Genomic DNA, 22,983 nt, shown 5'->3' with positions numbered 1-22,983 from the left:
AATGTCCATCTATTTTGATTTTATCATTAGAAACATCCAGTAGACCATACTGTGGTTTGCAGCAACAGCATGAAAAGAGAGAAGTAAACCCAGCATCTTTCACTGGTTGTTTTTAGGGGGAGCAAGGAGGGGAGAAGCATACAGACCATAAAGCATTCTGATAAGTAATAATTATCAAGCTTTCTATGGCTTTATAAGTAGATAGTTTAATTCATGATGTAAACATCAGTTTGACTTTCATATGACCAGTGCTATAGCAGTTTAATTTTCATCTTTCTGTGGTAATTCAGCCTCTTTCCTTTTCAATGTGTCATACAGATTTAAGATCTGTTTTCTATTTTTTATGTATTTCATCTTGAAAATTAAGATGATTTCTATGTCTTTATCCAGTTTCCAATAACTGAAAAAACTAATGCTGTCGTTTAGGCACAGGAGACTCCGACCCATTACAAAGTATCTTGCATCTTTAAAAACTGTACTTGAAGTTGTAATGAATTATACATTAAAGTTTAAAATAATATTTCAGACTTCGTTTTGGATGTATAGGTGAAATTGTGTCTTTCATGACTTAAAAACACAGTTTGCTGCAAGTACTGTCTATATAAAGAGTATTTCCATCTATGTCCTTTTCCAACATACTCTTGGTTTCTGGAAGCCTGGGAATCTGTGGTAGCTGCCCAGGTTTCATTCTGAAGTGTTAAATTCCATTCTGACACACTGGAATGACCCTTTCATCATAGAATAGTTTGGGTTGGAAGGGACCTTCCAAGCTGAGCAGGGACATCTTCAACTAGATCAGGTTGCTCAGAGCCCTGTCCAGCCTGGCCTTGAATATCTCCAGGGATGGGGCATTGACCATCTCTTTGGGAAACCTGGGCCAGTGTTTCACCACCCTCATTGTAAAAACTTTCTTCCTCATGTCTAGCCTGAATCTCCCCTCTTCTAGTTTAACCATATTACCCTTTGTCCTGTTGTAACAGGCCCTACTAAAAGTCTGTCCCTATCTTTCATATAAGCCCCTTTTAAGCACTGAAAGGCCACAATAAGGTCTCCCCAGAGCCTTCTCCAGGCTGAACAACCCCAACTCTCCAAGACTGTCCTCACAGCAGAGCTGTTCCAGCCCTCTGATCATTTCTGTGGCTCCTCTGGCCCCTCTCCAACAGGCCCATGTCTGTCCTGTACTGAAGGCTCCAGAGCTGGACACAGGACTCCAGGTGGGGTCTCACCAGAGCAGAGCAGAGAGACAGATTCACCTCCCTGACCTGCTGGCCACACTCCTTGTGATGCAGCCCAAGATACGATTGGCCGCCTGGGCTTGTATCAGGAATAGTGTGGCCAGCAGGACTAGGGAAGAGATTGTGCCATTGTACTCTGCTCTGATGAGGCCCCACCTTGAATCCTGTGTTCAGTTTTGGGCCCCTCATCGTGAGAAAGACATTGAGGTGCTGGAGAGAGTTCATAGAAGGGTAATGAGGCTGGTGAGGGATCTGGAGCACAAGTCTGATGAGGAGCGGCTGTGGGAACTGGGGCTGTTTAGCCTGGGGAAAAGGAGACTGAGGGGAGACCTTATCACTGTCTACAACTGCCTGAAAGGAGGTTGTAACATGGAGGGGGTTGGTTTCTTCTCCCAAGTAGTAAGTGATAGGACAAGAGGAAATGGTCTCACGTTGCGCTGGGGGAGGTTTAGATGGAATATTAGGAAAAAATTCTTCCTGGAAAGGGTTGTGAGGCATTGGAACAGGCTGCCCGGGGAAGTGGTGGAGTCACCATCCCTGGAGGTGTTTACAAGGTGTCCAGACAAGCTTCTTAGGGACATGGTTTAGTGCTAGAGTTAGGTTATGGTTGGACTTGATCCTGAGGGTCTCTTCCAACCAAAATGATTCTGTAATTCTATGATTACTGGCTTATGTCCAATCTTTCATCCACTGATACCACCAAGTCCTCCTCCGCAGGGCTGCTCTCAATCCCTTCATCCCCCAGCCTGTATTGGTACTGGTGGTTTTTTGTTTTGTTTTGTTATGGGTTTTTTTGGTTTTTTTTTGGCGTGTGTTTTTGTTGTTGTTGGGTTTGTTGTTTTGAGGTTTTTTTTGGTCAGTTTGTTTTGGTTCGGTTTGTTTGTTTGGTGGTTGTTGTTGCTGGTTTTTTACTATGGTCTTAAGGAGATACTTTAAACATTGATCTAAATCTGATAAAACTAACCTTAAGATAATTTTCAGCATTTGAGTTTTTCAGTTAGTCTTGTAAAATAATCCCCAGACATCTCTCAGTGCAGAATAAAAAACAAAACAAAACAACAAAGACAAAGATTATAAGGTGGCAGTCTATAAAAACTGTAAGTACTATTAGGGAAAAGAACTTTCATATATTTTAAAATGAGCAGGAATCAACATCAATAAAAGGAAGGACAGCAGAAGAAAGTAATGAAATACGTATCCTTTTTAAATAATGACTATTAAGAAATAAATTTGTTTTTCATAAAATACTTCATTTAGTTTTCTGCTGTGTTGTAGAGCAGTGGAGCCACCTGACCTCTAGGGACAGCTGTAGTACAACTAGTGGCGTACAGATGATGAATGATTAAATATAGAGTAATCTTTTTTTCAGCTGCCAGTTGGAGCCAGGATAGAAGTGACTAAGAAGGCTATTAAGGTAGTCAAGCATCTTTCTGAGAAATCAAGAAAAAAACCTTCTGAGAATGACGTGGAAGATGCTGAAAATCCATCTGTTGCTTATCAAGAAACTCTAAATCACCTGCAGCAATCTCTTGCTCATCTGGAAACGCTCACTCATAGTTTTATCATTTCCTTGAAAAACAGCGAACAGGTAATGATTACTGATCAAATGCTTCTTTTGAGTATTGCCATAACCAGCAGTGATGGACATCAGTCTTCTGTCAGATTTTATGTTTTGTACCTCTGTTTTTGTTGATCTGGTTTTTAAAAATTCACTTCCATCAATCTTTTCTTTTTTGTAGTGTATGTTAAATCTTGGTAGAAAGACTGAATGATACAGCCCTGTAAATAAAGAGTACACTTATTTGTGTTCAAAAATTCTCTGTTCACAGGATACACTACAGAAGTATGGCTATTTATATGATCTGTCAAGGTCAGAGAAAGAAAAAATCCGTGACCAAGCAGTAGCTATGTGTATAGATGGTCAGCCGCTGGACATGATACAACAGTTGTTACAAGTAGCTGTTGGAGATCTGGGTTTTTCTCCCAAGGATATTGTCCAATGTGCGATTAAAAATATTATATGTATATTAAGGTGAGTACATTGCTACAAAATAAGCTCAAAACATTTCTTCTGGGTTTGCGTTTGATTTTTATTTTTAAATTGGTTGGGCTTGTGTGACTGGTTGCTTTTTTTTTTTTTTGTAGTGAGTACTTGTTTACCTTTAATGTCTGGATTTTGCAGAAAATTGGGCAGTAACAGGAAATGAGTTCTTGGATCATTTATGCTCCTGTCTACCTATAATTTGATATTCAGATAAGACAGTTATATTTTTCTGAGTTTGGGAAGCCTGGGCAATATGAACAAAGCAAGCCACAGAGCTGATCCTATTCACTGGAGAGTGCTTTTCAGTTAAAAACGTTTGCTTTACAGTATTTTTCCGTTATGTGTGTGCACTTGTGAATTTTTGGCAAATTTACAACTGCGTGTAATTCCTCCCCTAAACAGAGTCAAAAGGCATGTTTGCTGGAAGGGAGGGTCTCTCACGCAGGTGTCTGGGCAATAGAGACCGAGCAGTGGCTGCTGCTGTAACAGCTGGTCCTACAGGGAGAATACAATTTTCATCTTTGGAATAACTTTCTGGGGTATTTCTGGGAGTTGTTTTTATGGATTGGTTTGGTTGTTTGCTTGGTTTTTATTTACAAGGTTTTAAAAAATATGTTTCTCTCTCATTAAAACACAGACTATACCTTTTTCTTCTTTGTTCTCGTAAAGAATGTTTCTTGGAGTTTTTGCTCCTTTTCTTCCATCTTTCTTTGTGTCACACCCTACCTCCAAATTAAACTGAAAGTGTGAGTGCTTATGCTTCCTACAGCACTTAAAATTATACCCTGAACCCCCCCAAACTTCTTACTTCTTGGAGAGAAACAGGTTTCTCATGTGACAAAGGGGATTGTTTTGCTCAACTCTATCAGTGTTGTTATTGTTACTGTTTCTAGCTGTTATTAGTGTCATCATACTGTGAGCCATCCTGCACACTGTACCAGAAACAAGGCTTTGTCTCTTTCTTTTTCTGGGATTGACAGCCCCAAACCTTATGGATTGTCTTTTCCATGGCATGACACAAAACAAATAACCAACCTGTTCATGCAACCCCAGTGAACTCAGTCATGTCTTACTCTAAAATTATGGAGAAATAGGGCAGGATTACAGAAAGTACAAAACAAGTAGCTTCCACACCATTGATAGGTACACATCCTTGAATAATTCTGTTGAAATCTGAACAAGACATGGATGACACAAGGAACATGAAATACAGTTGATGCTGGCCATCTGAATCTTTTTTTAGCATTGAGTTTAAGGTTTGTGTTAACTTCCATACAATGACCTTTTAGTTGAATACATTCTTTAAAGTCTTACTTCCAAATTAGAGTCATAACACTTGTGAGAAATAGTCTAAACCTACTGTGGCCATGGTGCATGTCATCAGTACTAGTTGTGTCGTAGGCCAGGGAGGAGAGGAGTCCTGCGTACAGGTTCTGCCTGTTTGGTTACCTGCAGCCTCTGAACTTCATGGTTATAGCCTCGACGGGACATGGCTTTTCATCACAAGTTTGAGGCTGAAACTGTTTTAACTTGTCTGGCTTTTGGGTGAATTTAGTCATATCTGGGAATACACAACTGTTAAAACCACCTGCTTATGGACATGTTTGCAGACATGATAAGGATGTGAGCAGAGGTGAGGAAAAGCTAAGCACACTGTTTCAAAGCATCTCAGTGGAATAAAATGCTATTCCTTGATATTTCTTTTTTGTTTATGCTCAGTTCTAACTCAGTTTCCCAGTTGTAACGCCCTCTTTTAAGATTTGATAAGATTTGACAGCTTTTGTAGCTATAGTGATTCTAAAATTCCTTTGGCATGTAGTGTGAAACTTTAGCGTGTCCTTTAAGGTTCAACCTTTTTCCTGCCACGGCAAAACTGAAGATACTTATTAGGGTGGTGAGGAGATCGGGGTTGTGGTCTGGGGGCTCACATGTCAATACACAAGGCAAGCGTACATTGAAAATGTATGAGTCTGTGAACGTGCCATTGTTCTTTAAAAAGGTGCAGAATATGTGGAAGCCCACAAGGTTTTGTGGCTGGACAAGAGCAAGCTGTCCTCTTTTCTACCAAGAAATTAGCCGTGCTCTGGCCCTGCCTTAGTATGATGGAATCTGTGAGTCTGTCTTGATGTTCCGTGTCAGAACAACTTAACCAAAGAGCACACTCAGTCCCCATTGCAGTTGGACTAGAGCTGAGATGTTAAGTTCTCGAGACAGCAGGCAGAGAATGAAGTTCTGGGATTTTTACACCTACATCCCTGTCAGTATTTGTGTTCCCAGGATGAGGAGAGCCTGAGCTGTTTCTTTTTTTCTTTTTTTCTTCCATCATTGTTGACAGAATATCAATGAGCTCTTAAGAATACTTCTGTCTTTGGTGCTCTTTCTCCTTCAGAGCAGCATAAAAGTATTCATTTTAGGCCTGGGTTTGTTTGTTTTTGTTTTTTTTTTTTTCTGCAGTCAGGTGAAATTAATTCATCAGGAATTTTTTTTTTTTCGTTTGAGGAAGCTCTCTTGGATTTAATGTTGCTGAGTGCCACCTGTTGCTTCCTACTGGCTAGTTCTCATGTGCTGAATATTCCAAGTGAAATACCACTGATTCTCTAACCTAGTGGTTTTAGTAGAAATCTTTTATTTCCCCCTTTCCTTTTTGGGTGGGGGGAAAGAGAGGCAGAGAGAGAAGATAATTTTATGTCATCCATGATAAATCAACAGATACCTCATTTAACTATTCACAAAACTCTCTTCTGGAGTATTTCTGTTCCAAAGCAACAAGAGAGTATTCCATTGTTAAAGGGTTGCTACACACTGTTTATCACTTCCAATACCAGTTCAGATAGAAAAAACTTTGAGAATTTATGTTGTTCTGCCCACATAATTTTTCTGCATGCAGGAAGACCTGAATGGACATACCAGAAAAAGAGAAACATGTTGAGCATGGAAAATAATCTATGGCTTTACCTTTTCTTCAGCATGTATGTGTGTATTACAGCAGATTGAAGTGCCTCAGATGAAAAGAAGGTGGCTTGTCAAGATGCCTGCAATCCTCTTTGGCGGAAAATTGATTTTTCCTGTCACTCAGTTTAAGAGTTTTCATAGTATCCTCAATGATGATAGAGCTTTTGCACAGCAACACAAGTCTGAGTTTGTCCATTTGATGAAGAATATTTTGGCTTTAGATAATCACTTTCCTGCTGTTTCTGACTGGAATATAGTCATGTGACACATCTGAATATAAAGCCCACGAAGTCCAGTTATTTCAAATGTATTGAGTCTCATTAGCATGCACCATATGAGAAACCTATCAAAATTCTCCTTTCTACTCTGTTTCTTATCAACACTTTTTCTGTGAACAGAATTGTTTGTTCTTTATATGCATTGCAAGGCTGGAATATCTGCAAGTTAGTTTAAAGTTCTGGGGCTGAGACCATGACCAGTAACTCTTACACAGCATATTCCCAGTAAAGAAGGGAATGCAGAAAAAACGGTAGAGGCAAAGGTGGGAGAGTTAGTTGGAGGCTTCAGATAAACAGCTTTGGTGTGTGATGTGACCTAATGTGATCAATATAATTTTATATTTTTTCTTCCCCTCTTCTTTCAGGGGCAAGAGAAGATCATGTCATTCATAATAAATGAACAGATAGTGACATATGGAAAGTTTGTGTGTTACAATGGTAAAGAACATGAAGTGAAAGTCTAGCATAAAATAAAATAGAAAACACTTGAAACAATATCCTCCGTATTCTGAAATTCAGTAAGAAGATAATATTGTGAAGTAGCATTGCTGTAAATATAGGGAGCAATTAAAAGAAAGATTGTTGCTAGGCATCTCTTAAGCCTGCTGCTATTCATGTTGTTACTTGGAATAAAAATGGATGCATCTCTATCCTGCGCATAGATGTTACCTTTCAAGCTACAGCAGAACACAAATTAAAACTTATAATGTGCAATACTTGTATTTCAGTGTTAATGGGCAAAAACTGCAATTAAACAAGTAGTCTTGCTTGTGTACCTGGAATAACAAACTGCTACTCAATAAATGCAACATTTCAAGGGAAGACTCTTCAGGTTTATTTAGTGGAGCTGTGATAAGTTACACGGTGTGGTTATTTTATACAATAATTTCAAAGGAGATCATGTTGGAAAATTCCGTCTTTGACAATTAACCTCCAAAGTAGCAGTTGTAAGGTTATAACTCTGAACTTGGATTTTCTGTAGCTATGGTGACAGGGAGTCCAATTAACGTATTGTAACCATAAGTGAAACAGGCCTGTGGATGTGAAAAATTATGGTAGTTGTCGGTGATTTACCTGGAAGTTAAGCAGAAATTCACCACTTCTGTGATTCTTTTAGTTTCATAAGAACAACTCCTCCTCAAACACATTAAAATATATTTTGTTATTAGTATATTTACTGGCTATTGCAGAGTAACCTTCTTGAAAGTATTACTTTTAGGAAAGATTAAGTTATTTTTAGCCTCATTTTTCAACAGTGTACAATATCACAGACTTAAAAACTACCACACCTTCTCAGAAACAGACCTCTTGTTAAATATAGCATAGTTATTTGCCTGACATTAGGTACCTATATTGTAATATAGAGAACAGTATTTTCCAGTTCTGTTAATTACTTTAATTTCCCTTGGCTTTCTAGTTTTGGCACACAAAATTCAAAGTAGAAACTCTTACACTGTTATGTGTAAAATTTCTCCAGCAGAGCATATCTGCATACTTTGTATGACATATGTGTTGGGCATGTCCTTGTTTGCCTATGGAAATAGCTACTATCAACAAAAATAATTTTGCCTTTTCAATAGAAATTGTGAACTTCTAGAAAAAAATATAATTATAGTAGTTTGATTGGACTTATATAATAGTCAATTGAATCCATTACCTAAGATCACTCAGATGATATACTGGAGATTTTCCATTATACTTGACTGGAGGCATGTTCATGGATGGATATTCAGGGAAGGCATGATGGTCTCCCTCATCTGCAGCTCCCAAATTTCTTACCTTAGGTGTCCAGATGGGCATAGCATTTACTTAAATTTTGGAAGTAAAAAAGGTTTAGTGAAATATTGAGTTATTGTTTAATGGCCAGTGTGTCATGAAGAAGGTAAAACCACCTTTATTAGACTGGATAGCTAACTTAGAAGGAAAACAAACAAACAAACCAACCATATTTTTTACTATGTGATCTCACTTGAGCAGGGGTCATGCGGAGTAATTTTGTAACTTGAATATCATAACTTCATGGCATTTCTGATGGAAACAGTGGTTTGGTGTTATGACCTTTTCCCCCAGCTTTGAATGATCACACCGTCAATATATTGTTTTCTTATTTTCCTGATATTTAGAGGAAACACAAACAAAAAGAGGAAAATAAGGCTGGAGAAATAAGATAGTATGAAGTATTTTCAATGAATACTGTAATTAGGTTAAAACAATTAGATGAAGTTAATTTATTCTGCTTTCAAGCATTCTTTGTACCTTACTGTGCTTGAGAAACTTGATTAAATATGCATCACTTTTTCTGAAGCTGAACTGAAATCAGAATAAGCCTTTATCAGTGTAATTACACAAGGCTCATAACTAGCAGTTTTGATGTGAACACTGAATCCTCTTTGGTTGTTTAAAACATGCATATAATCTGTGTGGAAGACTAATCCATCATTAATTATATTTGTTTCTGTTAGTAGCTGCTTATTTCTAATCATCAATTATTAAGAAAAGAACAAGGCAACAGTCTGTGGAAACTTGACATGATTGTTTGTCTCGTGAGCTGTAATCTCTTTTTAGTTTCTCTAATCTTTAGGCAGTAAAGGCAATATTAAGGTTAAAAGAATGCCAACTTTCAATCTTTCTAGATTTCTTTTAAAAATACTTCTGTATTCTAATTAACTGCAGCTTAGTGTTTAGATTCTGCTTTCTACTTGCTTAATCACAGAGTCACAGAATCACAGAATGTTAGGGATTGGAAGGGACCTCAAAAGATCATCCAGTCCAATCCCCCTGCCGGAGCAGGAACACCCAGATGAGGTTACACAGGAAGGTGTCCAGGTGGATTTTGAATGCCTCCAGAGTAGGAGACTCCACAACCCCCCTGGGCAGCCTGTTCCAGTGTTCTGATACCCTTACTGAGAAAGACGTTGCTTCTCAAATTTAAGTGGAACCTCTTGTGTTCCAGTTTGAACCCATTACCCCTTGACCTACCGTTGGTTGTCACTGAGAAGAGCCTGGTTCCATCCTCGTGACACTCACCCTTTATATATTTGTAAACATTAATGAGGTCACCCCTCAGTCTCTTCTTCTCCAAGCTAAAGAGACCCAGCTCCCTCAGCCTTTCCTCATAAGGGAGATGCTCCACTCCATCATCTTTGTTGCCCTACGCTGGACTCTCTCCAGCAGTTCCCTGTCCTTCTGGAACTGAGGGGCCCAGAACTGGACACGATATTCCAGGTGTGGTCTCACCAGGGCAGAGTAGAGGGGAAGGAGAACCTCTCTCAATCTACTAACCACCCCCCTTCTAATACACCCCAGGATGCCATTGGCTTTCCTGGCCACAGGGGCACAGTGCTGGCTCATGGTCATCCTGCTGTCCACCAGGACCCCCAGGTTCGTTTCCCTTCCACTGCACTCTAATAGGTCATTCCCCAACTTATAATGGAAGCTGGGGCTGGTTCTACCCAGATCCAGGACTCTACACTTTCCCTTGTTATATTTTGTTAAATTTTTCCCCGCCCAACTCTTCCAGCCTGTCCAGGTCTCGCTGGAGTAGTACCTGTCTGTGTATGACAAACTTGAAGCTTTTTGTAAATGTTTGTACACCTACTGTACTTGAGAACTGGCTTCATAGGTGTATTTTATGACACACTGTTTTTCTGTTTTCAGAAATGCCCATTAAGTGTTGGGTATGTACTTCTTTTGAGCCAAATTTTTTACGGTGCTCAGAGTCTGGTTGCAATGGAAGCTAAAGACTTTCATTTCTAATTAGAGAGATGAAGGGCTTTTGAAGAGCAAGTGCCAGGGTTGTTCGGAACCAATCTTCAAAACCGATAGTACCTAAAATATAAGGTTTGCTGTTCATTCTCCTTTGATATGAAAGTTGCTTATGTACTCTAAAGATGATTTAAGCTAAGTAGAGCTTTTCTGTAGTCCATGTCCTTTTCTGTTTCAGAAAATCATCATGTTCTTACTATGTCAGCTTTATAAGTATTCTTCTAGGTTTCTTAGATATGCCATGTTAATGGCCTTTGTCTTTTTATTACAAGGTTAATTGAAAAACAAAACAAAACAAAACACAAAATGCATAATAAAGGAAAAATTAAATTTGGCCTGTAAACAGAACATTAATGAAGTGCCTTATATCTGCCTTCACTCCGGTTTCTTAAGTTTGCTTAGCTTTTTGTATTTTTAAAACAAACTTGAAACCATCTCCTAATGCATGTGGCTGCTTGTGTAAAAATATTACTTTAATACTCCTCTTTTTTTTTTTTTTTTTACCATTTCCATGTTTCTGCAGTATTGGTGTAATCTTAAGGAGTGTGTTTTGATGGGGTTTTTTGTTATGTTTCTGTTGTGGTTTTGGTGGGTTTTTTGGTTTTGTTTGTTTGTTTTTTTGGGTTTTGTTTGTTTGTCTGTTTGTTTTAATGCAGGATTCAGTTCTGTTGTTTCTCAGTTTCTGTGAAAAATACACTTCCCCCCCCACCCCAAGACTCAGACTTTTGATGTGTTGGATTTTTGTTTGGTTTTGTGAAAATAGATTTTATCTTTTGTACAGGTATCCTCTCTCTTTGGGAATCTGAAATCGTGGATATTTCTGTACCATAAATTAAAACAACTAATTTAATCATTACCGGTTATTCTGAAGATGGTTAGGAAAATATGTGAGCTTTAAACTTCACTCTTCGAAAATCTATTTAGATGCCATATGGTGGCATGGGTGTTAACAATCACATTTCTATCATAGTCATATGTAAGATTATTTTTTGAGTAAAAGAAGGCTGGTGTTACAAGCTTTCTTCTCCTGCTTTGAGATTTTGTCATGCAGCACATTATCTTGCATCTGTTCTGAACGGAGTCACGTTGATTTCAAATCTAGTCTTGTTCACTGAAGTGCTGATTACCTATTAAGATAAAAATAAAAACAGAAAGCTCTGAATGCAGGAAGACATTGAAGGCTATAAAAATTCAGGTCTTTATGCAATATAATATTATCATTTTTTAGATAATAGATTTACCTTACTGAAGTAACAACTGGCAAAATTATAAGCACTCATGATTCTTGACAAAAAATGAGAAATATTGCAGAATTCTACACATGACAGTCAGCTCTACAGCACATTTTGGCCTTAGACAGGTCAAGGTAGTCTGGACATATATTCATTTTTATTAAGATCATATAGGAAGAGGCTGACATCTTTAGTAGCAGAAGAGCTTTGATGTGCTGATTAACTGCAGAGAGAATACACTATCTCAACATTTAGTAGGCTGACTTGGGAACTTTTTGCCTTTGTGTCTCTCACTTCAGTGCAGCACTGACAAACTTGAAGATAGGCAAAACTCTTTTGTTTTTCTAACTGATCCAGGTGTTGCTAATGGAATGGTTTAAATGAAGAGACGCGGTGTAATATCCCTCCCTCTTTCAGCACTAAGTCACATCATGGGTTTGTTTTGCTGAAAGTTTTAGCAGAAAATATCACTTGCAATGGATTAGGAGCGAAGGGTTTTTTTTTTCTTACTGGAGTGATTTTATTTTTAACATTTGTTTCCCAATATTTACCAACTTTTGATCTGTAGAAGAACATTATTGTGTAACTGGAATGTGTGATGGGCAACTTGATTCACCTTTTTCTTTTCCTTCACATGCACAGTGTGCACTTGATGGGCAGCTTAATCTTCCCCTTTCTGACATGCTGTTCTTGACCACATGTTCCCTCATTTTTAGTTTTGTTCATTCTGGTAAACGTTGTCCTGATTGATCCAAGCAAAAATAAATCTCAAAGAGGGTGGCAAAATAAATATGCTGAATCATCAGATAGTATTGTTTTGAATCAGGTCATAGTCAAATTGATCTAAACCAATAGTGATACTGCAAGATGATATTTAAAAAGATGGTGACATTTAGGTGTAACTTTTAATCTGTTTAGCCAATATTGATGAGATCTTTCAGGTAATGAGATTACAAATGGATATTTTGCTGACCTAATCTGTGTTACAAGTGCTAAATGCTAACCTCTCTTTTTCTCTTTCCCACTCTTGTTGCTCCTTCCATTACTTTGACATAAAAATAGAGGCACTAGTTAAGCAGGGAAAATGGAAAATTGGTATAAATATTGAACAATTAATGTAAATCCTACAAGGGGATGAAATTAGATATGATATTAAGGACTATTTTAATAGTAATTTTATGTCTTCCCTTAACAGTGGAAATAGTGGCTCATCTCCATCAGTGAAAGATCCACTTGGAATCCTAGAAGGCATCGTTTCTGCTGTGCATGCAAGTGTTGAGAAAGGGTAAGAACTTACTGTATGGGTTATTTGGTTACGATTTTGACAGATACTTCTCTTGGAAGCATTGAAGGTACAATACTGAATAGGGACAATTTTTCTTCATGGGTATGCATAATGGTTTTGCACTTAAATTTCTAAGACTTTAGTCCGGAACAGGCGATCATTTATCAGGTTCAAACTCTGAACCCTTACGGAAACCTTTACTTGATTGTTTGAAAGAGAGCAAGTCACTGCACCTAAAGTTTAGATAACTATATTTTATGGTGCTTTGAGAAATTGTTTGGGTTTTTTTTTCTGCTGTGACTACAGCAGATTATATATCTACCAGGAATACTTAACTTCTTTTGTTTAGTAGATGAACTGCAAATAGTAGTAACAACTCACTTTCAGATATCTGAGTTTAGATATCTACATTTGTCAATTTTTGTAGGATATAGTGCAGAAACAGTTTTACAAATGCTGTGTGATGCTTTACCAATTTTTTTCTCATCTTTTGGGGAGGTCCTTATTTCAGGGCACATTATGGTCTGTATGTCTCATGAACATTTTCCTTTGCTTTTACAGTAAAGACAAGGAAGAAAAAAAAAATCAGTTTTCTTTCCAGATGTACAAACTAAGAATTCACGTATTATAAACTCATGTATGATGATAGTAAATAAACCCCATACTCTCTAGTAGCCAGCAGAAACGGTTATACTATTGTGTGGAGGCTTCTCCACTGACATTAAATTAGTTAAATATTGGACTGAACAGATGTCAAAATCTACAGTAAATCTCATTTGCAATATTGTAAAAAGAGAGTTGTTATACTTTCTGGACTCTTTTATTTGTATACATCATCAATGTTTAACTGCTGAAACAATAAGCTGGAGTGAAAGTCATTGTGATTACAAGAGATTGTTTACATTCATTTAAATACTTGTTCTTATTTATCACCTTAAACCTCAACTATTCAATTTACAAAATGTAAATGTTTCCCTCAGGAAAACACATATGAACATCAGGTGTGAGCTCTACAAAATTCTTGAAATATTCCAGCAGGTCTTCTTAATTCCCAAACTTTTAATTTACAGTTTGCGTGACACTTATTCAGCAGGGGCATGTCTAATTTAGCTAAAGTTCTGAGCTAACAACATCATTCACACAATATAAAACCTAAGTAAAATTGAAATCTTTATAATATGAAAACCTAAGCTGTCAATGTTAATCATTTCAGTGCTGCAAGACAGGTTAAATTGGTGTTTTCTGTCTGATATTACTTTCCTGTCTGTCTTGTTAGGACCAATAAGGGAGCGTTAGCTATATATCACACTCCAGCTGGAACCACTTTCTTGATTTTATTTACTTATTTATTTATTTATTTTTTAAAGAGAAAGTTAGTTTAAAATACCACCGAAAGATAGCAGAATATAATTTACTAATTTGTTATATGCTAGTTTATATCCTTTAAGCGACATAAGAGATTACTCTGCTGCTACTAGCTGTTTGGTGAGTTCACGGTAATCTGTCTAATGTAAATGCTTTCAAACAGAATGTACTCAATGTAATACACTTTTTTAATCAAATTATTTAATTAAGGGGTTTTTTTTCTAATTGCTAAGTCAGGAAACCCCCAAAGCTTAGGCGTTTTAACACTTCTTCTTTCTTTGTAGGGATTATGGACATTCTGCAATCATTAACATAGTAGAAAAAACAATAATTAAGGTGACTAGAGATGGTCCAGAAAAAAAAAAAGAAAGAAATGGCTAGAGCTACAATCAGGAAAAACTAATTTGTGTTTGTGGAGCATAATGGAATAAGGAAGGAAAGAGAATATAGGGCAATGTGAATAAACACCAGATATAAAAAAGTTATACTTACAATGCAGTCAAGCTGGTTTTCCATGAAGTCAGAATCTGTGGGAGTACAGACATCAGTCAGGACCAGGCACCATAGAAAGGCTTGGATTTCCAGGTGCTGAAATCCAGCACCATTATAATACAATCTACAGTCATTGTAGCATGTAAAGAAATGTAACTGTATAGATGGATTTCAGCAGTATTATGTGGTTATTTCGAGTTCAAAAACAGTTCTTACGCCACTTAGCTTTAGATACCTGAAGGCTGGTTTCTCTGCAGCCTCACAGAGGTGAGCTTTTCCATTTCCAGTGTTACATGTTTGTTATGTGCACCTGTTAAAGCTTTGAAATTATATGTAGTACTTTCATTAGGATTACCAAAGACTGTTTAACACGGTATTGTTTAATTACAGGGAAAAAGTAGTTTCTTCAGATGACCTTCTGGAGTGGTTGAGACCTTTCTGTGGTGACGACTCTTTAGCAGTGAAGCCTCGCATCAGAGTATTGCAAATTCTGGAGCAAGCCTTCCATCTCAGTGATGAGGATAGCAAGCTACTCGTGTACTTCAGGACACAAACTGTTCTCAGAGCTTGCTGGCCTGAAACAAAGGTATTAATATTGATTGCTGTAAATTCTAACATAAGATTGGTTTTAAACGAGGATTACAGGATTAAATGCTAGTTGGCAGTATGTAGTTGCTTTTGGTATGGGAACTAATCCAACCTTCCTTTTGAATCAGGTTTCTAAAACATGATTCTTTGAAAAACAGAGTTAATAAAGTTAATGGATTCCTCAGCTTTTATTTGGGATCAGGAGCGTGTAATACCGAACTTGATTAGATACTAATGATTTTCCTCCATGTCAAGCGTTAACTTTGAAATTTTTGTATATTCTTTCTTTTTGATCATTTTTTTCTATTAATTTTACCTTCTTTCTTAGTCTTCTACATTGTGTGACATTGTAGTCAGGATTAGAATGAGGATTACTGGCAACTGTCCCTTTTTTCTGGGGGTCTTCAAGTATTATTCTATGTAGGAACATACAAACCATCTCAAATGGAAAGACTTGGTAGCAAATGCATTTGGTCATAGTTAGTCTGCCACTGTCTCTTAAGAGGCAACACCTAACAATTGAAAGACAGTGATTGCTTAAAAACAGTTCACAGCTTTATCTGTCCAAGTGGTAATTTTAAGTCTTTTTCAGTGTAAAGCCGAGGGGGCGGGGGGCAGGGAAGGCAAAACCATTGGCAAAAGAAGTTACTCTTAACTTTTTATTTGTTTCTAAGATAAACAAAGGGCTTCTAGTTCAAGTTGTCAAGTCTAAAACAGATTAACTTTCTGAATTAAAGGAAAACAAAATTCTTAACTTTCATTTTTTAAGTATATGTAAAAGTTGATCTAAGATCAATAAGGATCGTGTGGTCAGTGTTCTTAGGAGTGAAAATGCTCAACTTTGTCAAGTAGAATATTAAAAATTCCATACATACAAAAAAGCTCTTGTTAGTTATTCATGAACATTTTAACTGCTTTATTTCATGACTCATTTTGATGAAGTGCATAATATCAGCATATGTATTTTTAGAGATTCTACATTTCGAACTACAGTGAAAACACAGTAAAGGCTTAACAGGAAGAAGTAGTCTTGTCTTTGAAGCTTTTGCCATTTTCAAATTGTATATGTATCACTTGCTGCATGTAGAATTATTCGGAAGCAGAGTTACTTTCCATCCATTTTCTGAATACCACCCCCATATGCCAAGACCTTATGGAACTAAAATAGATTATTTCTGATAGTTCCTCAAAAAATCTATGCACAAAACCATTTTATATTCGTATGAAACAAAAGCACTTTTGACTCACTGTGCGAAGATCATCCAAGGGAATAATCATAATAAAAATCTTAAAAGAAAAAGAAAGTACTTATCTGTTGCTTTCTTCAGAAATTACTTTTTCTCTTGCTTTCCAATAATACCAGCACTTAACTCCTCAACTGCTCTTCAAGTGACTGTGATTGGATTCTTCATCTTCAGTTCAGTCCTTTGTCAATATTTGTGTTGCCTGTGACCCACTTTCTCATCCAAAAGCATTTCAAATCTAAAAGATCCAACTAGAGTACGTTAAAAAAAAAAAAGTTACAGATAGAGAATAGCTTTCAGCCATGTCTATACAAGACAGACAAAGAACCTGTATTTGACAGAAACCTTATGAGACCCATTACGCTGTTTTGAGAAATACATAAGATCAAATCACTTTTATTTTCTCCCATAGTCTGATAAGTCAAAATACAACTTTACAGCATTAAATTTGCATCCATTTCCTTTTATTTGATGATGCTTAAGGAATTAACGGGCTGCATTACTCATAGCTCAGGGCCCAGCAGGGCCTGCAGGCCCTGGGCAGAGCTGCTCCCAGCCCCGCTGTCCCCACCTGCCCTGGCCCGGGGGCAGCACGGTCCTTAAACCCTCTACAATTCTTGTTGGCCCAAACTTCTAGCCTGTTTAGGTGTCTTCATATCATATGTTAATAATTTATGTCTCCTGAAGTGGTGGGCTTTTAGAATACTCCAGATTTCGAGCAGGAAAACACACCTGTTTTTTGTGAGGGAAGAAGTTTGCGCTGACTATCAGCACCAGTGCATTTGCTCGTAATACAGAGTTGCTGATCAGTTCAATGCTCTGCTCTTTTCCTGATGAGTAAGCAGGTAGTGCAAGAAGCCATGTAGTAAAAAGCTTAAGTACTGTGCTAGATAAGCTCAAATCTTTCAGACCTGATTGTATAAAGATGTGTATTGAATACTGCAATATAAAATTCTCTACATCTAGTATTTATGAGTTAGCTCAGTTCAGAGATAGTTTTCATACTTAGCAATAGTGAAATCTGTGCTGATATGTACATGTATAAAAATAACTGGTGTTCACCCCACTTACTGCCACAGAGTGCAGTTATAAGAGTGCTGTTGGAACATATTTAAAAATTATTCTGATTTTCATGTCAGTTCAAGCTAAATGTGATAGATGAGAACACTTTGTTGTCATTGAATATTTTGTGCTAGGTAACTAATGTGGAATTTACCCAGGAGAGTCATATTAGTTTGTCCGTTAGGTACCAGTCACTGAAATACAGAGTTCTTCTCAAATGTCCAAGAAAACAAATCAGTGATCCACTACTTAGGCTATTTTTTTGGTTCTGTTTTATGTTTTTTCTCTTCTAGTCAGCTGATGTCAAATGCTAATCTACAAGTTGATATCAGAAAAGCAAGTGATTACCTTATTTGATAATTAAGTTTGTAATTTTATGGATTAAGAGAGAAAATAGCATAATAAAATAGCATATTAAAAGCTGTTCACTGTATTTTTGCTAGGTATATTTCACAATCATTCACGGTATGTTAGTGGAACAAAAATGGTGCAGAATTCAGGAGTTACACGACTGCTGAAAAATTGAGAGATTTGTATATGAGCTTTTGGCAAAGCATTAATTAAGCAAGTTTCTTTTGCGAGTTAATACTTCAGGTGCAAAGACCTTCAAAAACAACCCGGTTCTACAGAAGGGAATGTTGAAGCACAATTGAACAGTTTTACCAGGTTGCTGGGTAATCCTGGGTGAAACAGGGTTAACAAGTGGACACAAAGAATTTCATCTTTCAGACATGTTCAGACTGCTAGGTCTGTCTGCCTTGTCTGTAGGTATCCATTTCTCTAACATCACTACACTTTTATTAATTTGGTCATCCTTTCCCATGCAGTGAACCAATAAAACCCTTGATCACGTTTTTTTTGAAAAAGGAAGTGTATGGGTGGAACAAATGCTATTTTAGCTTGTAAATGAATGCGTTTGAAGGCTTGTTTTGTTTTAATGAACTTTAAATTGTAAATATATAAAAAAATTATTCATTGTCTTGCTTCCAGATTGTTTTATCCTTACTTGCTTGACATTTCTTACATGCTTTTAGGGGATCACTCTTTTCCTTTACCGTTACCTTAGTACAGAAGGGGTCAGCTGACGCTGTAAAGGATGAATGTGGATTTCTATTGAGTAAAGATAAGTTTAATGATATTGCAGTGTTCAATTAGCAGAAAATGTGTGAAAGCCACCCCCAGTGTGTCTACTAATCCTCTTAGTCAGACTTTGCATACATCAGGGAGGGACTTAATATTTAATTATGCTCTAGGTGTTGTAAGTAGTGGTCCTACAAATCAATGTGCTGCTGGGAAACAGGCCAGCTCTTAGAAAATTAAAAATGTACTTTATGAAAGCAACTATCTATCAAACAGTCAGAAACACAGCAATTTCCCGTTTCCTAATGATTAGTTAACAAAATTAAAAATTCAGGGTCCCTCATTTTTTAAAGGCTTGAGAGTCTTTAATTCACATTCCAGTACCATCCCATGCTGCTGGAGGGAGGAGGCATATGTTGTCTTTAATGCCCTTGGTGGACTGTATCTGAGCTCTTCAGGTTTTGTAATTTTCTAGTTAACTGGTGCATGAAAAATATGGGTCAAAATACTGACTTTTTATATATTAAAAAAAAGTTGGGGGGGAGGGGAGAAAAAAGTGGTTTTGAATGTTCCTATCAAATTTTAACTTTATCCAGCTAAGAAGGGAAATCGATTTGTTTGCATATAATATGTAAAAATATAGTCTGTACTGACTCACCGCACTGTCTAACGTGTAGGTATCAACAGTTTGTGTGCATACATAGTCATTCAGTTCAGTGACCAGTTACAAGACATAAGTTACAGTACGAAGAGTTTTGCCCCAGTAAGTTACAACAGCGTTAACAAAGCCTCTGTACATAACTTCTTATCTTAAAGTAACCCTTGGTTTAATAATTGTGAAGCTTCTGTAAGACACACCTTGCCTTAAAGGGTTGTTTAATTATTATGCAAATGCAAAATGTAATTACTATTTGCTTGGCACTTAAATGCAAATAGCTTTGCCATTTAGAGAAGGTAATGTCATTAGGCTTTCCCTTCACATTGTTATATTATGTTTTTTTCATGATCTTGGGGTATACAGAGCATTTTTGAAAACTGGAAGGGATTTCTAAAATGAATTTAAGATTGTAACTTTAGGCACCTTTCTTTTTTTTATGTGTTTGGTTGTTGGTTTTTTTCCCCCTAAAGTTTAGCTTTGAAAAATTCCCAGATTAATTTGTATTTGTGTCGTGTATATTCTCCACACATTTGCTCGTGTTTCATATAGCCAATTTATAGGTAGCATATGCAAGTTTTATGTGTCTCAGTGACCTTAATAATGTCTACATTAACATAATGACTTTCTGATAACTTGAGTATGGCTGTCAAACGTCCATTGCTCTTTTTCCCTCTTCCCCCAGTATATAAAGGATTTATATCTGTTTACATGGTATTTCTTCATATAACTTCATAAAGAAAGGCCTCAATTCAGTGTCTTGTGTTTTTTAACTATTTCCCATTGCCTTTGCTTGTGTCAGCTGCACTTAAATCAATATTTGGAAATCAGAATGAGATTTAAGAATTCCAATGTCATTTTGCTGAAGTAATTTATCAGGTAACAATGACCTGTGTTTAGCTTGACTTGGCAAAATAAAGGTGGAGGAGCTGTACCTGTTTAATCCTCAGCCAACTTTTATTTGTGAAATATGCTTAATTAGAAGAAAGATTTATGGTCCTATCAGCTTTGAGTAAATTTGTTACAACATTGTTTGTAATTCTAGAGACATTGTTTCTCTACTGGTAATACATAAAAATGAAGTTTAAGAAATTTAATTTCAATTTTAATTAATATTTTGAAACAGTAATTTCCGTTCCTTGAAGATGCAATTTATCCATACGCGAACATGTGAAATGTTTTTTTTTTTCTAAGAATATAAATTGTAGCATGTATGATTAATTAAGTACTTTAAGATGCAAATTAAATGTTTTCCATTAACTACGCAAGTAAAACGGATAAGACAAAGTGGAGAGAAAAGCAGTATAGCTTGAGTGAGCATGACGGTTTTGAATGGGAGCCCTGGGTGTTCCGTATTCTCTGGCAGGCAGCAGTTACTTCAAAGGGAGATAAGAATGCTCTGGAGTGGATTCACGGGTGATAATCCAGTTTCTGTAAGAGCTTTTCTGTAATGAAGGTATAAGTGGAGAATGGTTTAAATCTTGCATATTCTGCGTCTATCTCGGTTTCAGAAAAATTAGGAGCTCATTAGTGATGTATTCAAAGTTCTGTGATTATGTTGCAAAGAAATTGGTGGATGAACTGTGATTCAACCGTGGATGTCTCTTGCTAAATGCTTGGCATTGGTGCACTGTGCAACGTTGACTGTAAAATTTTGTAGAAGAATATTTTTTTTATTATTTTATATTTTTGTACCTCTTTATGTGATTTGGTATGTGGTGGTGGTCTATTTTTTTATAGGGTATCAAAATCCAGAAAATCAAGGTCCCTGCTCTGTTTTTTGTAGTTCGTCACTTTTTTCCTTATTCTGTTGTTTACTCCATCTGCGTAAACAATTCCAGTCATGTTACCTCATCCGCAGTGTTATCGATGCCTGTAACCATTCTCCCTCTATCTCAGAGCCCACTCTGATATGCATTATACATGCTGAAAGGAGAGAACTGCAGAAGTGAATGCGATGTCCTTGTGGAAATGAGCAGTCCATGCATAGGCATCCCACCGCCTGGATTGCCCTCTTGACTTCAGCTGTACATCAACCAGAGGTCTTTGTTTTGCATTCAGTGAGGTTCAGGTTCCTGTTTTGACTCAATGAAGCTAATTTAGCGTACTTGAAAATATGGTGATTCTACCAGTGTTCTATTTGCTATCGTATAGTCATTTACTTTGCTTAGATTTTTTTTTCTTTTGGAGTCAATTGAGGGTTTCTTTCTACAGTGTCATTGGCAAATATAAGCTAGCTCACTTGTGTGCAGTATTAACTATTCAATGCTTTCATTCCTCCAAAAGTATCACTTAATTTATATAAGTGTAGAAGCAGTCATGAAATCATGAAAAATTCTGCTTTTTACCTTTACTGTTTGATCATAAACTGTTTATTTGTTTGCATTTTTTGGTTTTGTTCCTGTTAGTGAATCAAGTTTTTTCAGTGGTTTCTAGTGAGGCATATTGTTAAAAACCTTTTGAAAATATAAGTAAATGATAAAACTGTTTTTCTTTAGACATTATTTGGTTAATAACTTAAATGAGTTTTTTTATATTAACAACTGTGATGTTCAGTTGATGCCACGCTTTTTTTGAAACAGTTTTATCTTATCTGTTAACCATCTTGCTAGCTGACACTTTTTATTTAGAGGTCTGTAAACTCTATCATCTGAGGAACCTCTCTCAGGTATTAAAAGTAGTTGTTAATAATTTCTGATAGTTCATGTTGATTGATAAAGTGAGGGTTTTTTCCCCACACTGTTGCTTTTACTACATAGAGACTCACCTATAATTACTGTGACCGCTAGGACCTGTGACTACATCAAATCAAAAAGAAAACCTGCATTTGCAATACTTACATAATGCCATTTAATATGACAGTTGCATGACGCTGTCTGCTGCCTTCTGATTATTTTTATGGCTGCAACAGAGCTACTAATTTATTTCAGTTTTTACAGCTTAAATAAATATTACTTAAAATAGCAGTCAACATCAACATGTTGTTCCCAAAAGAGGATGTCTTAGTTTATTGTGGGTTGTTCTGTTTAAAAATGCATCTCTAACTTTGTCAGTTTAGCCTATCTGCAGGATGACATTTGGAAAGGTTAATTTTGACAAGTTTTCATTTACATGAAAAAGGCTTTTAAATTCATTTTTCCTCTATTAGCAAGAATTGCAGACTTTGATTATCGAGACAGCAGTTATACATACAGTTGAATACACATTGCTTCTTGATGGTAGTGATGATCAGAAAAGGTAAATTGAAGAGCCACTTGTACAAGGTATGAGGCGAAATGGCTGATGGAAATTTAACAGTTTAAAGTTAAAAGTAATATTTAAGGATTAAAATCTTGTCATTCCCAGGCTGCATCTTCCAACACCCTTTTCTGTTCTAGATGTAGAGTATCTATATTATACATAGACTATGTGATATGAAACAGTTATTAGTAGCTGGCACATACAAGTAAAATGGCTTAGATGTTTTTAAGTCCCTTGCGTTGCACAGATGTTAGTTTTAGCCATGATTTACATAGATCCAAATTATTACCTATTATCTGACACCTAGTCAATATACATTTTAAATTACACGTATGTTAATCCTGTCCCAGCTTTAGCTAGCTAGTTATATAAATCTTTCAAAGGCATATTTCTTTTCTTTATTTGCCCTTATCTCTCTATCAATATCTATGTAAAGTCTTCAGAGGTTTTCTCTGTGCTGAAATGT

The 22,983-nt window shown here is 36.6% G+C and overlaps 1 protein-coding gene across 3 annotated transcripts in view; it reads left to right on the top strand.

The window, feature by feature from the left end:
• NBAS (NBAS subunit of NRZ tethering complex) overlaps positions 1–22,983 on the top strand; it is a 185,089-nt gene that overhangs the window by 130,830 nt on the left and 31,276 nt on the right. For all 3 annotated transcript variants that reach the window (XM_071807074.1, XM_065834472.2, XM_071807075.1), the window contains 4 exons: positions 2,605–2,823; positions 3,065–3,267; positions 12,702–12,791; positions 15,039–15,234. In XM_071807074.1, the coding sequence (XP_071663175.1) occupies positions 2,605–2,823; positions 3,065–3,267; positions 12,702–12,791; positions 15,039–15,234 (708 nt within the window). The remainder of the gene's footprint in view (positions 1–2,604; positions 2,824–3,064; positions 3,268–12,701; positions 12,792–15,038; positions 15,235–22,983) is intronic.

The sequence above is a fragment of the Patagioenas fasciata genome, chromosome 3 (genome assembly GCF_037038585.1).
Source record: "Patagioenas fasciata isolate bPatFas1 chromosome 3, bPatFas1.hap1, whole genome shotgun sequence".
NCBI lineage: Eukaryota > Metazoa > Chordata > Aves > Columbiformes > Columbidae > Patagioenas > Patagioenas fasciata.
This window is presented reverse-complemented; position numbering and strand designations above follow the sequence as displayed.